The following is a 14,276-nucleotide window of genomic DNA, read 5'->3' as shown; positions in this document are numbered from 1 at the left end:
TCGAGCTGTGATGGCAGCCCATACGTCTCTGTCAGTCATTACTTGATGTAGATTGTCAACTTCAAGGCCATTATAGGGAGAATAATTTGCCATGGGAGTTTTGCTACCAGAGGAGTTGGCCGGCCTGACGGGAAATATGAACCTAAGCGTGGATTGACTCCCCTGACGACCATTTTCCCGACTTTTTTTGCCGAATTCTACTATCCTCGCACCCCCGTAGGAAGGCCTGGTGTAAAAAAAGGCCGCGCTTTCTAAATTTTGTTTTCTAGATGGGTTAAGTAGTGTAGGCTTACTCCCCTGGCCAATTTTCCGATGCTTTTGCCGAATTCTCGATCCCCGCACCCCCATATATAGGAGGGCCTTGTGGAGACCCAAAATTATCCTTTTCTCATTTTTGAAATGTCTATCAGAGCTGGCCAAGGAGTATAGCCGGCCAAAAGGAGTCAGCAGTTATATATACTCATTAGTAGCCAGCTTTCATAGTATGTTATGCCGCCGGTAAATCTTCCTGGGAACTCAGCAGGGTTAGGTTATGGGTAATCAGTCCAATTAGGCCACAGCAAGTAAATTTTATGGATGACATCAGCGCGCGCATTAATTTTCGCCTGATTTCATTTTTTTTTCTTCAGGCAGGGATGGTCAACATGACGATAAAGTACCAAAATGAGCAAATATATTGTTTGTAGCTTAATAATTGTACTTGTAGAAGTGACACTTGACTTGCGAGGTACCCAGGACTGTAGTTGGAGAAATGAAACTCATTGGATAATTGTAAAAGTGACACCAATATGGAAGCTATGAGTGTGGTTACCAACTTTGTTGGTGATGCCAGTCTACCACACTAGTGTCACCTTTACCACACCAGTAACTGTTACATGTTTTAAGTACAGAAATGAATGCATTGTTGGCTCTTATACTATGTTCTGTCCCTTTAATTCTTTTTACAACAGTCATCACAACTTTATGGTGCCTATTTTTGGAAACGTAGCCATCTTGTTTTTTTTTTCACCCATCTTGTTTTTTTTCGCCCTATCTCACTATTTTTGCAGTCTGCAGAGGATGCCATCATCCATAAAATTTACTTGCTGTGGCCTTGCGTCAAACACTTAGCCTGGGTGCCCGACAGTGTACATGGCCCACGTACATCTTGAGACTTGAAACTTCATTTGAAAATCCATTAGTGACGTGCCCTAGAGCACGGCACTTTCTTCTTGGACTTCACCAGAGTATTGGGCCGAGTTGGTCAACCATAACCCTAACTTTTGGGTTCGGGCCTAATGGACCGATCCTGTCGAACGCCATATCGAACAGATAGAACCCCCTATTCTATTTCGAACACCTCCGTCAAAACTGCCCAAGTAGAACATAAATGGCAATTTTTTACGCAGGTGTTCGAAATAGAACCATGAGGGCGGGGTTTTGGGATCGGTCCATTCTACCCCCAACTGCGCTGTACATAATATACTTCCGACGCTTTTCAAACATTGCCGAGGACTCTTCAGAACCATCATTACGCTCGGTAAAGATCACATTACATGCATTTATCCTTGAACAATGGCCTGGTGTAACCATGAATAGGTTATGCAGGTCTGTACGTCACCGAAACGACGGTGGAAATACAGCAAGGGTTGTGAAAAAGAAGTCTATTTGTTCAATGTCACTATCGAACCTGTATTTGTGTTTGCTTAACGCTTAGTCAGTTCGGGTGTGTTTGTATGTCTACTGCATTTCTACGCTCGCGATCGGGTAGAATCACACAACATTCCCTCTTTAGTAGATTCACCTACTTGCGAAATCGCTCGTTGTTCTTAGTCTTTTAGCCGGATTGAACTGTGCTTAAAGCCGTCGCCCAGGCTACGTGTGGCCTGTTACAGCCCAAGACAGATTTCGTCAGACACAACCAAGGAGTTTTACCTGCCTTCGTTTCGGTAGGTTTTCTGTTAACATTCTCAGGGCAATGGTGAGCATAGTGGGACGTCGTTTGGGGTAACAGCACGGTATTTGGCGTAAGACAGAAGGAAAAATGTTGACAATTGAGCTGCTACCTGGGATTGTGCGGGTCAACTTGCTCTGCTGGAAGTCAGACACCCGCTTCTTTCTACTTGAAATACAAAGGGAATCATTTTCAAACATTTTGACAACGTATTCTAAGACCCTTGTTTTTCTCGCCACTTACCTACTGATTTTTCAAATAGACGTTGCATGGAAAGTAATGATTGCAATGATTTGAAATTTGGAGGATATTTATAAAAGGCTTCATACTATGAAGTAGCACCTCAAAATTTGAGTTGTGCTTATTATTTCTGGGTGAGGCCGAGAACTTATTGATCTCCCCCTCGTACTCTGTCGACCGGTCTCCGGTCAAGAGTCTCTTTATTCAATGTAACAGTGCTCTTTAGAACCGGTGTTTCAAAGTGTTTGCTTTCAGTTAATACTTAATCGATTTGGGTGTGTCTATATGCGTTACCGCATTTCTGCGCTAAGCGGTTACAGTAACATTTCCCCCTCGTGAGTGGATCCACCTACTTGCAAAATCATTCGTTGTTGTTAGTCTTCTAGTCGGCTTCAACCGTGTTTAACCTTTAAATTAAAAGCCACCGCCCAGGCCAGGTAGGTCCACTCTCCAAGCAGAGGTTAGGCCCCCGCTGTTTGTTTTTTAACGTTTTTGTAGTCGTTTTAATCGGGCTGTCTATTTTGTCATTTTTCTTGAAGTACGCCAGCTAAACTAGGTTTAGGTTTTGACACAGCAAGATAAGATACAAAATAGAAAGCCCGATAAAAACGGCTAAAAACGTTTAAAAAACAACCGGAGCCTAACCTCTGCTTGGAGAGTAAGGTAGGTCCAGTTACCGCCCTAGAGAGAGGTAGGGCGTAGTTTTTGTCACATAGACTACAGATTTCGTCAGACACAACCAAGAGATCCTACCTACCTTCGTTTCGGTAGGTCTTCCGTTCACTTTCTCAGGGCAATGGTTAGTGGGGTCGCGTGGCATAACTGCAGGGTATTTGGCCCCTAACCCGAAGGTCCTGGGTTCAAATCCTGACATGCTACCGATCCTGTGCCCCTGTAGACTCCGTTGCAGTCTTTGGAACGGGGCTGGGTTTTATTTTTTTTTTGGGGGGGGGGGGGCTATCACGGCAAACTCCCTTCCACAGCAAAATCCCTTCACTTCAGCACTGATGTTTAGGTGCTGACAGAGGAGACCGTTACTTTTGTATATTTGCACTCCCTTCCTCGACATACTCCTTTTCCCGGCACAAGAGAACATAGCCAGCATTGAAAATTGCGCGGACCAACGCCCCCCCCCCCCACCAAAAAAAAACCCAGCCCCCCTCCGAAGACTGAAACGGGGTCTAGTGCACCTGTAGGTTGTCAATAACGTAAATTCTATCTTTTTTTTTCAGCGTTGAATTGTAGACGTAACCATGCTGCCACGTTTCTGCTTCGTTCTTGCGGTCTGTCTCGCCGGAATTGCCGTCGTGTCTTCGGCAAGATTCGGCCATGACTCGGCAAAAGTCGGACGTGCCTCGGCAAGAGTCGGGCGCGCCACCGTTGACTACCGATATGGCGTCATGTTCGACGCGGGAAGTTCTGGCACCAGAGTTTACGTGTACAGGTGGGACCAGAACAACCTGCCGACCAAAACTGCTGACATGACGGAAATGACTATTACAGGGACCAACAGGGTAAGGGTCTAGTTTGTGTTTGTTTGTTTGTTTGTGTGTGTGTATGTGTGTGTGTATGTGTGTGTGTGTGTGTGTGTGTGTGTTTGTATGTATATATGTGCGTATGTGTGAGTGCGTGTGTGTGTGTGCGTGTGTTTGTGTGTGTGTCAGTGTGTGTGTTTGTGTGTGTGCTTGCGTGTGTGTGTGTGTGTGTGTGCGTGTGCATGTGTGTGTGTGTTTAATTGTATGTATATGTGTGTGTGTGTGTGTGTGTGTGTGTGAGTGCGTGTGTGTGTGCGTGTGTTTGTGTGCGTGTGTTTGTGTGTCAGTGTGTGTGTTTGTGTGTGTGCGTGCGTGTGTGTGTGTGTGTGCGTGTGCATGTGTGTGTGTCTGTGTGTGTGTGTGTGTGTGTGTGTGTGTTTGTGTGTCTGTGTGTGTGTGTGTGTGTGTGTGTTTGTGTGTGTGCTCGGACATTACATGAAGTAGACAATTCTTAGCTTTGCAATAAATAGCGTGAGTAGTCTTGCTTTTCGAGTTACTAGTACAAGCGTTGTCCTTTTTTGTTTCTTCTTTGTGCGCAGGTGCGGCCAGGGATCAGCTCTTACGTCACTGACCCGCCCTCAGTGAAGACTGATCTTGTGCGACTGCTTAACAGCGCCGCCACGGTGGTGCCTCAGGAACTGCAGGGACTTACGCCGGTTTACCTGAAAGCCACAGCAGGTAAATACTCATTCCCGTTTGGTTGGAGGGGATATTAATGATCGCCTTTTTTACGCCTGCCTTCCGTACAAGATCGCAGGAACTACCACCACCCCAGACCGAAACCTTTATATTTACCGAAATATTTACGTCATATGATATTTTCGACGTTATAAGACGTCCTGAAATTGCTAGCCCCAGTAGCAATAGTGGTTGTGCATGGTCTTAATTTTACTTAGCTCTCTGTATAAGTAAATCTAAGACCATGCAATAAGCACGTGCACATCCACCGTTACGAGTGCGCATGCGCATCGACAGGAAGTATGGGTAATATGTCAAAGGTGAAGGCTCCTGGGACATTAACAAAACACAACTGGACATTTCTATGCGAATCGAGACAATGGTCGAGACGAGAACTGTTTGCAAGTCAGTCCTTTGACATATCCCGTGCCTTACTTCCCAAGTAGAGGTTTGGCTCCGGCTGTTTTTCTTACGTTTTTAGGTTTTTTTTCTCATCAAGATTTAAGTACAAAATCAGAAATGTCAGATAAAACGCTTAAAAAAGACACAAAAAAAAAAGAGCTGGAGCCTAACCTCTGCTTGGAGAGTAATCATGCCCCACTGTCTGACACAGTGGATAACAACCCACTGCCCCTATACACCTTTCTCACGCGGCGGCCATGATAGATCGAAGAAGAGGTCAATGAGGCAAACAGACAAAACTTATTTCTAAAATCAGGTCCCATTTAGTTTTCCCCCAAACCACACAAATTTTCATGGTATAAGATAGAATAATAAATATTACAAGAAGTGTTATGCACCGAAAGATGTAGCAATTTAGAGTAGTGTAGACTGACCCCATAGTCCCTTAAGAGATGCAAAATAAAAACATAATAATGCAAATTTTTAACGAATTTGCAGCCATTCACTTATTGGTCGATTTCCTAATTGGCAGGATACCATTGGTTGAACTGCTAATTATGATGGACAGCCTTTTGTTTGCCACATTGAACTCGTTTTAGATCTATCATGGCCGCCGCGTGAGAAAGGTGTATAGCTACCGCCTTACAGAAAGGCTAAGCTTTAAGCTTTGAGACCATCTTTTTTATAACTCCAACAGGAATGCGACTTCTGGAGCCAAATGATGTCGACGCCATCTTTGACCAGATCAACCAGCTGTTCGAGGACTCCAGTCAGAACCCGTTCAAGTTCGAGCGCGGCTGGGCCAAGGTCATCTCGGGTGAGGAGGAAGGAGTGTTCGGTTGGATCACCGTCAACTTCCTTAGGGGCGTCTTCGACTCAAACAGGTTAGAGAAATAAACTTTATACATGTATTGTCATAGTGCGATGTGACTGTTGTACAGCATTTCATATTTGTAAAACTGTAAAGTGGTGAGAAATGTTCTCTCACAGACATGGACAAACGTGGCGGGAGGCCTGTAAAGGAAAAGCTAAGAACAATACAAGCCATTAATTTACTAACTAAAGGGCAAGACCTGATTGATATTTGGCGGGAAAAAAATCCCAAAGAGAGAAGGTACACCTGGCGGGATGCGAATCAAGGCATAATGTGCAGATTAGACTACATTTTCGTGTCTGATAGTTTAAAAGCCCGGTGTGGCAGCGCGAATATTATCCATGCACCGTCACCCGACCACTCGGCAGTTACGGTACACTTTGAACCTCAAAATGCATGCAAGAGAGGCCCAGGATTCTGGAGATTTAATAATACACTTCTTAATGATAAGACATATACTGATACGAGGAAACTCAAAATTGATGACGCCCGTGCGAAATATTCCGAAATAGAGGATAAAAGACTTCTATGGGACTTGATAAAAATGGAGATAAGATCTTTTACTATGTATTATTCTAAAATGAAAGTAAAAGAGAGAAAAAAAGATGAGTTATCAGCAGAAAAGCAGACAAACTCCTACATTCAACAATATGAGTCAAACCCAAGCCAGGAAAATTGGTGTAAGTACAACCGCGCTAAGGAAAAACTAGATGAGATTAGACATTTAAAAGTGAAAGGATCAATCATCAGAAGCCGATGCCGTTGGCACGAGGAGGGTGAAAAAAGCACCAAATACTTCTTAAACCTAGAAAAACGTAATTACGAACAAAAGTGTATTAATGAGCTATTGACAGAAAATAACTCAGTTATCACGGATCCAGGTAAGATTTTAGAGCAAGGGAAACAATTTTTCGAATTACTGTATACATCAAAAGAAACAAATCCTCATGACCCAAAGTTTGAAGAATTCTTCACAAACAACGAAATAAACAAACTAACTGGAGAGCAACGAGATAATTGTGAAGGGAATATAACGGTTAAAGACGCACTTACAGCTCTAAAACAGATGGCAAAGAAGAAAAATAGATCACCAGGGACAGATGGTCTGTCGTTTGAGTTTCTTTTATACTTTTGGGACAAGATTAAAAATGAAATCGTCGACTCCTTTAACACTGCACTTGAAGAGGGGGAATTAGCAATATCACAGAAACGAGGGATCATCCGCCTCCTCCCAAAACAAGGTGATTGTAGAAAACTCGAGAACTGGAGACCTATTGCGCTCTTAAATACAGACTACAAAATCCTGACGAAATGTTTAGCTTTACGCCTAGAACCCGTGTTACCATCTATTATACATGAGAACCAAACAGGATATGTAAAAGGAAGATACATTGGCACTAACATAAGACGCATGTGGGATATAATTCAAGAGACTGAAAGAACACAAACCCCCGGTATAGCCTTATTCGTTGATTTTAGAAAGGCATTTGATACTTTAGAATGGAATTATTTGGAAAAGGCACTCATGACTTTTGAATTTGGACCAATCTTCAGACGATGGGTATCGGTTCTGTATAAAAATTCTTGTAGTTGTGTAATTAATAATGGTTTTACCTCAGACTGGTTCACGTTGAAACGCGGAGTAAGGCAGGGGGACCCACTCTCGGGTCTCCTGTTCATACTAGGCCTAGAGTTACTAGCATGTAAATTACGCTCAGACACAAGCATAGTAGGAATAACTATAAATAATCAGATAACAAATAACCTTATGTATGCCGATGACACGACAATTTTCGCAAACAGTGTGACCTCGGCAAGACGTGCGTTGGCTACGATAGAAACATTCGGCCAATTCTCCGGACTACAGGCCAGTAAAAAAAAAACGGAGGCCATGTGGATCGGAGGATACAAAGAACGAAAAGACAAACCACTTGATGTTCACTGGCCAGACAAACCAATTAAGTGTCTAGGTGTACACTTTTCCTACGACAAGGCAAAATGCGAAGAACTCGATTTTAATGAAAAACTAACGAAAATGGATAACATACTTAAAGTTTGGTCAGGAAGAAACTTAACTCTAATTGGGAGAATACTAATATATAAATGTCTTGCTGTTTCAAAATTAATTTACAACTGCTCTGTTCTTACAACACCACCAAATTTCGAACGAAAAGTTAATGCTATAGGATTAAATTTTGTATGGAACCACAAGCCGCATAAGGTTAAATTTTCAACTTTGATTGCAGAGAAAGATAAAGGAGGGTTAAACATGATGGATTTTGCTAGCATGGTTAAGGCATTAAGAGCCAGCTGGGTAGGGAGAATTTGTACGACACAAGCGTTAGAGTCTCACTTCCTCCAGTATGGAGGAGCTTTCCTTTTTAAATGCAACTTTTCAATTAAAACTCTGAAACTTGGAAATATGCCTACCTTTTACATAAAGATACTTGAAGCCTGGGAAGAATTGAACTCACATCGCCCTCAAACTTCAATGGAAATTAAACAAGAGTTTTTATGGAATAATCAATACATTTTACAAGAAAGAAAATCTGTTTTTTGGAAGGAAATGTATATATGTGGCATACGGACGATACAAAACATTATAGATGACAGGGGAAATATTCTAACTCCAAAAGCTATTACGAGGGAATTCGGATTTGAATTCAATGCGTCCGACATCCTAAGGTATTATGGTCTTTGCTCCTCAATTCCCCCCGGGTGGAAAAGGGTGTTAACAGACCCCATTAATAGTAAACCTGATGTTAGATCGACTATCAGCTACAAATGCAAACAATTATATCAGCTCTTCGTAAATAAAATAGTGCAACCACCTTCCAAGCAAGATGAAATTACTCGATGTTTACAGGATGAAGAGGACATAAAAAAAGTCTATATGTTACCCTATATATGCTCACAAGAAACCAAAATGCAGTACTTTCAGTACAGAATTATACACAGTTTCTTGACCACCAATGCATACTTAAAAAAGATAAGAATTAAAGACTCTGACCAATGCCCATATTGCGAAGAAAAGCAGACAATTGTTCATCTATTCGCGGAATGCCACACCGTCAAAACATTCTGGAAAGATTTCACTGACTGGTGGAAAAAAGAAAACCAGCATCCCGTAGGTCTCACCAACATTGAAATTATTTATGGTCACTTGTCCCACATTGAAAACAATAAAACTTTGAACAGGTGTATCCTACAGGCCAAATATTACCTTTTCTGCACCGCCATTAGCAATATCTACCCCACGTTCCATGCCGTAAAACATAGACTACTAGAGTATGCCTAAAGTTGTGTTAATGGTTTCAAAGTGATGTAAGTGTCTAGGAATTTGAGAGCCAATTGTAAAGTTTCATAATTATGTATCTGTTGTAGTCGAAGATGAAGTCATGTAGCTGTAACGGTTACATGTAATTATAAATGTAACAACGTCCAGGATTTCGAGAACCAATTGTTAAGTTTTATAGTTATATATCTGCCGTAGTCGGAGATGTAGTTACCAAGCTATACATGTAAATGTCACAATGTGTGTAATTGTTATGATTTTTCAATAAAGGTTTAAAAAAAAAAAAAAAAAAAAGTGATGAGAAATAAAGATGACTGTTGTACGTTAACGTGATAAAGTTTTTGAAGACAAAGGGGAGAATGCCAAATAAGATGTTTCGCTGGTACAAATATGAAACAAACTGTATTACGGAACTCAGAGAGAGGGGGGGGGGATAAATGATTTAAAACGCGTAATATTTACTTTGTTATCCCATTGTAAGCTCTACTTCCAACAAGGCACAATGTATAGCCTGCCTATATCAGAGCAGTGAGCACTAATGGAAATCTGTATTGGCGATAATGTAAAAATTAGCAAGTTCAGGGTGTCATAATCTCATCCGTGAACATTCCAGGTCATAAGAACTCACCCCACACAGCAGCCCGCTATCTCGAGTGTCCAAAAGTCTAATCTTTAAACTTTCTGACCAGCGCAACATATTTCAGCGGTCAAAACTACCGCCATCTTGCCTTTCCAGGACATCATTTTAGGGACTGACCACTTCAAATTACGGGTCAGCACAGGCCGAAAAAATTAACCAAAACCTTGGTTTTTTGCCGAATCTGAACATCTGCAACCTACACTGTCTCACCAATTTGAAATTGTTCCTTACATTTTCCTGCTAAAAGTCGAAAATAGGCTAAAATACTGTATGGACTCGTTTTGGGCCTTCTGCGCCGTACGTCAATTAGGGTCATTGCCCTATCATGCTACATCATATGAGGTAGCGGAACACAGTTTTCGGCATATTGGGATTTCTATATTAAAGAGCCATAGGGTAACTGGCCTCGACGGGAAAATATACTAGTAGTAGGTGCATTTTAGGAATGCCAAAAACGGATATGTTTGATGATATGTACAAGCCCTTTATACACGAACTCCTAATCTCAGTCCAAATCATACAGTCTCAAAGTCGACACATTTCTTTACCACGCAGCAGAGGTTATATCTTCCTTTGTCTTGAGTGTCGATGTTAGATTACTAGTACACTAGTGTGGAGTTGTTTGTAATACATGCACACGGTAGTTCACCTTTATTCGCGGGGTAACCTTTATCCGTTGTATTTAACACCAGGGTATTTCGGGATGTCAAGTCGACGGACAGTGGTCTCAAACTGGATTATATTGGAAAAAAAATGCAATTTGAAACCAACATCTATTATCGTGATATCCCTTAATATCCTGTTTTTAGGTACAACGGATATAGGTTACCCTGCGAATAAAGGTGAACTAGCGTTACATGTTAGTTGATTTGCAATGTACCTAATGCAATCTCTGTGCAATAAAATTTGACCCTGTTTCAGTGACCAGGAGACTGTTGGTGCGCTGGACTTGGGAGGGGCGTCAACCCAGATAACCTTTGTCCCGGAAGGACAAATATTCGCCAATCTGTTCCCGTTAAGCATCTCTGCGAGTCGGTATGACCTGTACACCAACAGCTACCTGAAGTTTGGGCAGGACCAGTTCCGGCTGCAGCTGTACGGCCTTCTGTACGACCAGGCAGCCGACAAAAACGGTAATCAATTAATTAATTAGCCACGTTTGGTATAGTGTTCTCGCCGCTGAGCATTTTGGCGAGTCGCTATGACCTGTACACCAACAGTTACCTGAAGTTCGGACAGGACCAGTTCAGACTCCAACTGTACGGGCTTCTGTATGACCAGGCAGCCGACAAAAACGGTAATTATTAATTGATTAGCCACGTTTTGTATTCTGTTCTGGCCGTTAAGCATCTCTGCGAGTCGCTATATATATATGACCTGCACACCAACAGTTACCTGAAGTTTGGTCAGGACCAGTTCAGACTGCAGCTGTACGGCCTTCTGTACGATCAGGCAGCAGACAAAAACGGTACTGCTCTCTTTATCATGGGAGCTCATCTGTTTGGGTAGTAATAATAACACTCCTGGCATCACTGAACAGAGACGGGGGGCGTTATAAGCTTCCTGGTATGTTTGACCAATTGCTGAAGACACTTATCCGCAAGATTACGTGTTGTTCTTGTTCTTGTACTTGTACTGGATAACACCCCTCATTTGTGTTGGGGCAAACCATCCAGGGTGTAGTACTACAGTAACTGATTTATTGACCGTTCCTCAGGTGTTGCCACACCTCTTCCTTAAACTTAACGGGATTAGCCTTGTTCTTGTTCTTGTACTGGATAACACCCCTCATTTGTGTTGGGGCAAACCATCCAGGGTGTAGTACTACAGTAACTGATTTATTGACCGTTCCTCAGGTGTTGCCACACCTCTTCCTTAAACTTAACGGGATTAGCCTTGTTCTTGTACTTGTACTGGATAACACCCCTCATTTGTGTTGGGGCAAACCACCCAGGGCGCAGTACTACAGTAACTGATTTATTGACCGTTCCTCAGGTGTTGCCACACCTCTTCCTTAAACTTAACGGAATTAGCCTTGTTCTTGTTCTTGTACTGGATAACACCCCTCATTTGTGTTGGGGCAAACCATCCAGGGTGTAGTACTACAGTAACTGATTTATTGACCGTTCCTCAGGTGTTGCCACACCTCTTCCTTAAACTTAACGGAATTAGCCTTGTTCTTGTTCTTGTACTGGATAACACACCTCATTTGTGTTAATAAGATCACGTGACCGTAACTCTCGTCCGTTCCAGGAAAGAACCTTTCACACTATCTACAAGTAATTGACCTTAACATTTAACAAGTTGGGCCATTCTCTGACTTGCTGACAGTGCCTCATGTTATATAATTATGTTTCAGCGTACATCGACAATCCGTGTGACTTAGTGGGATACAACACCACTGAAGACCTGGGAGAAAACAGGACCGCCAAAATACAAGGTGGAATATTTTAAACCGTTGTTAAGCATTACGCTAACCATGGTTACATAGTTTGTATTAAGATCTTTCGACATTAAGAGGCAAAATCTTTACATAAAACTGAGCTCGAGGTACTCGAATACTTAATTGCTCTTCAAGATATGAATTAGAAACGTAAAGCTTAAGTATACCCCATATTTCAATTAATAAAAGCTGACGGGCAATTATAAACACCTTTCTTCCTCGTATTGAACGTTCTGGTTTTCTTGTACCTAATCCCTAAAGTGGTATCTCACTGAACGTGTAGCACCGGTGCGGCACCGCAGGATTCCTTCGCTATGGCACTGTTGTGTTATTTTCGCCGATTTTTTTTTTTAAATTCATATATTGTGCAATACGTAACTTATGACATAAAAGAGAACAAAATACACAAAATATGAAATTCGTAATCTTTCTCTCTTAAATTCGTTGAGTATCCTTTCGAACCCCGCAGTGCCGCACCGGTGCCTCTAGTGCATAGAGATACGGGCTTTGTCCGATACTTTCATGACTGTCTAGGAACAGGAAACTTTAACCAGCTGTGTGAAACTTAACTATAGAAATCCCCGAAAACTGTGTTCTGCTACCTTATACTCCAAGCAGAGGACACGTGCTACACTGAGTATTCCTGTTGTCAATTTTCTCAACCCATATTATGGTATTTTAGGAACTGCAAACAACCAGCAGTGTGGTGTGTTGGTACGACAGTTGTTAGCGCTGGACGACACGTGCTATACCGAGCCGTGCGCGATCGCCGGAGTGTACCAACCCCCCGTGGAAGGTACCGTCTTCTACGGAACATCCGCCCTCTACTACACCTCCTCCGCTATCGGCGCCATTCCGGAAGATGGTAGGTTCTAATTTTGAACAGATTGCGTCATTTTCGCGCGCTGACGTGCACACATTTGAAACCGTTCTAGGAAGGCTCTTTGCGCTGACGTGCACACATTCGAAAACGTTCTAGGAGCGTGAACGTATTCGAAAAAGTTCTATGCTTCTATTCTAAGAACGCGCTTTGTGATGATGTGCACACATTCGTGCTAGCATCGTTCGAACGCGTTCGAATGATTGACGGAAATGACGTAAACCTCCATGACGTCCGCAGTTTCTGCTCTGTACTACACCCAACATCCATCGATACTTTGTGCAAAAACAACATTTTGGGTTTACTCAAAATTGACCAACAAGAAAGCAGTATTATTAATCGAAGTTTTCCTATCACATATGAAAGATGATGTGTTCATTCCATGACAAAATTAACCATGTACCATGCGACTATCATTTTGAACCTAATATTCTATCTGTGTATAATTATACGTTTCCGTTGAGTAATTTACAACTGCTATATTTTGTATGCGGCTGCGATGGCTTCATATTAAGTACATGTAAGTACCAATACCAGCATGTCCATTCATAACATGTCATGCATTTAAATATATTGAATAGATCAAATTAGCCATTAGGCTACAGAAAGTAAATTTTATGAATGACATCCGCGCGCTCATTAATTTTTGCCTGATTTCAGGAAAAAAAACAAGAATTTTTTTTCTTCTTAAGGGAAGGAAGGATAGACGAAAATGGGTAAAGGTTGTGTTGTAACCTAATCATTGACTGTAGAATTAACACTAGAGACTATGTAGCATTGACTGTTGTTGCAGAGGTGCAACTTGATGGATAGTTGTAAAAGTGGCACAACTATGGAAGCTATGAGTGTAGTTGCCAACATGGTTAATGATACTAGTCTACCATACTAGTGTCACTTTAACTACATTGGTGCACTTCTTAAATACAGGAATGAATGCCTTGTTGGCTGTGATGCCATATTTTGTCACTTCAAGTCTTGTTACAACGTCTGTTTTGAAAATTTAGCCATCTTGTTTTTTTTGCCCATCTTGTTTTTTTTCGCCCTATCTCATTATTTTTGCAGTCTGCAGAGGATGTCATCCATAAAATTGACTTGCTGTGGCCTTAGTAGAATCACTTATACGGCCTGTAAGTTGACCCTTCTGTCTTTCAGGGGGTTATACCAGCATTGGCAACATCCAGGAAAGGACTGACATATTCTGCCGCCGCGCGTACGCTGATGTCCTGAGTGAGTTTGGGGACTTTGGAGATAACTACTGCATGGGAGGCCATTACATCACTGCTCTACTGGGGGACGGGTACAAGATTGACACTTCTGCAGACGATAAGGTGTTTATCACCCGGGGAGATCAACGGT

The 14,276-nt window shown here is 42.1% G+C and overlaps 1 protein-coding gene across 1 annotated transcript; it reads left to right on the top strand.

Annotated features, from left to right (window-relative positions):
* Window positions 1–1,789: 1,789 nt before the first annotated feature.
* Window positions 1,790–14,260, top strand: LOC118404042 (ectonucleoside triphosphate diphosphohydrolase 8-like; the record flags this gene model as incomplete). Its single annotated transcript, XM_035802986.1, is given in 8 exon segments — window positions 1,790–1,928; window positions 3,406–3,687; window positions 4,248–4,386; window positions 5,486–5,672; window positions 10,519–10,730; window positions 11,957–12,037; window positions 12,723–12,905; window positions 14,073–14,260. Coding segments are annotated over 7 exon segments (1,251 nt in total), but the record flags the coding sequence as incomplete, so codon positions are not given.
* Window positions 14,261–14,276: the final 16 nt, after the last annotated feature.

Source organism: Branchiostoma floridae, chromosome 17 (genome assembly GCF_000003815.2).
Source record: "Branchiostoma floridae strain S238N-H82 chromosome 17, Bfl_VNyyK, whole genome shotgun sequence".
Classification (NCBI taxonomy): domain Eukaryota; kingdom Metazoa; phylum Chordata; class Leptocardii; order Amphioxiformes; family Branchiostomatidae; genus Branchiostoma; species Branchiostoma floridae.
This window is presented reverse-complemented; position numbering and strand designations above follow the sequence as displayed.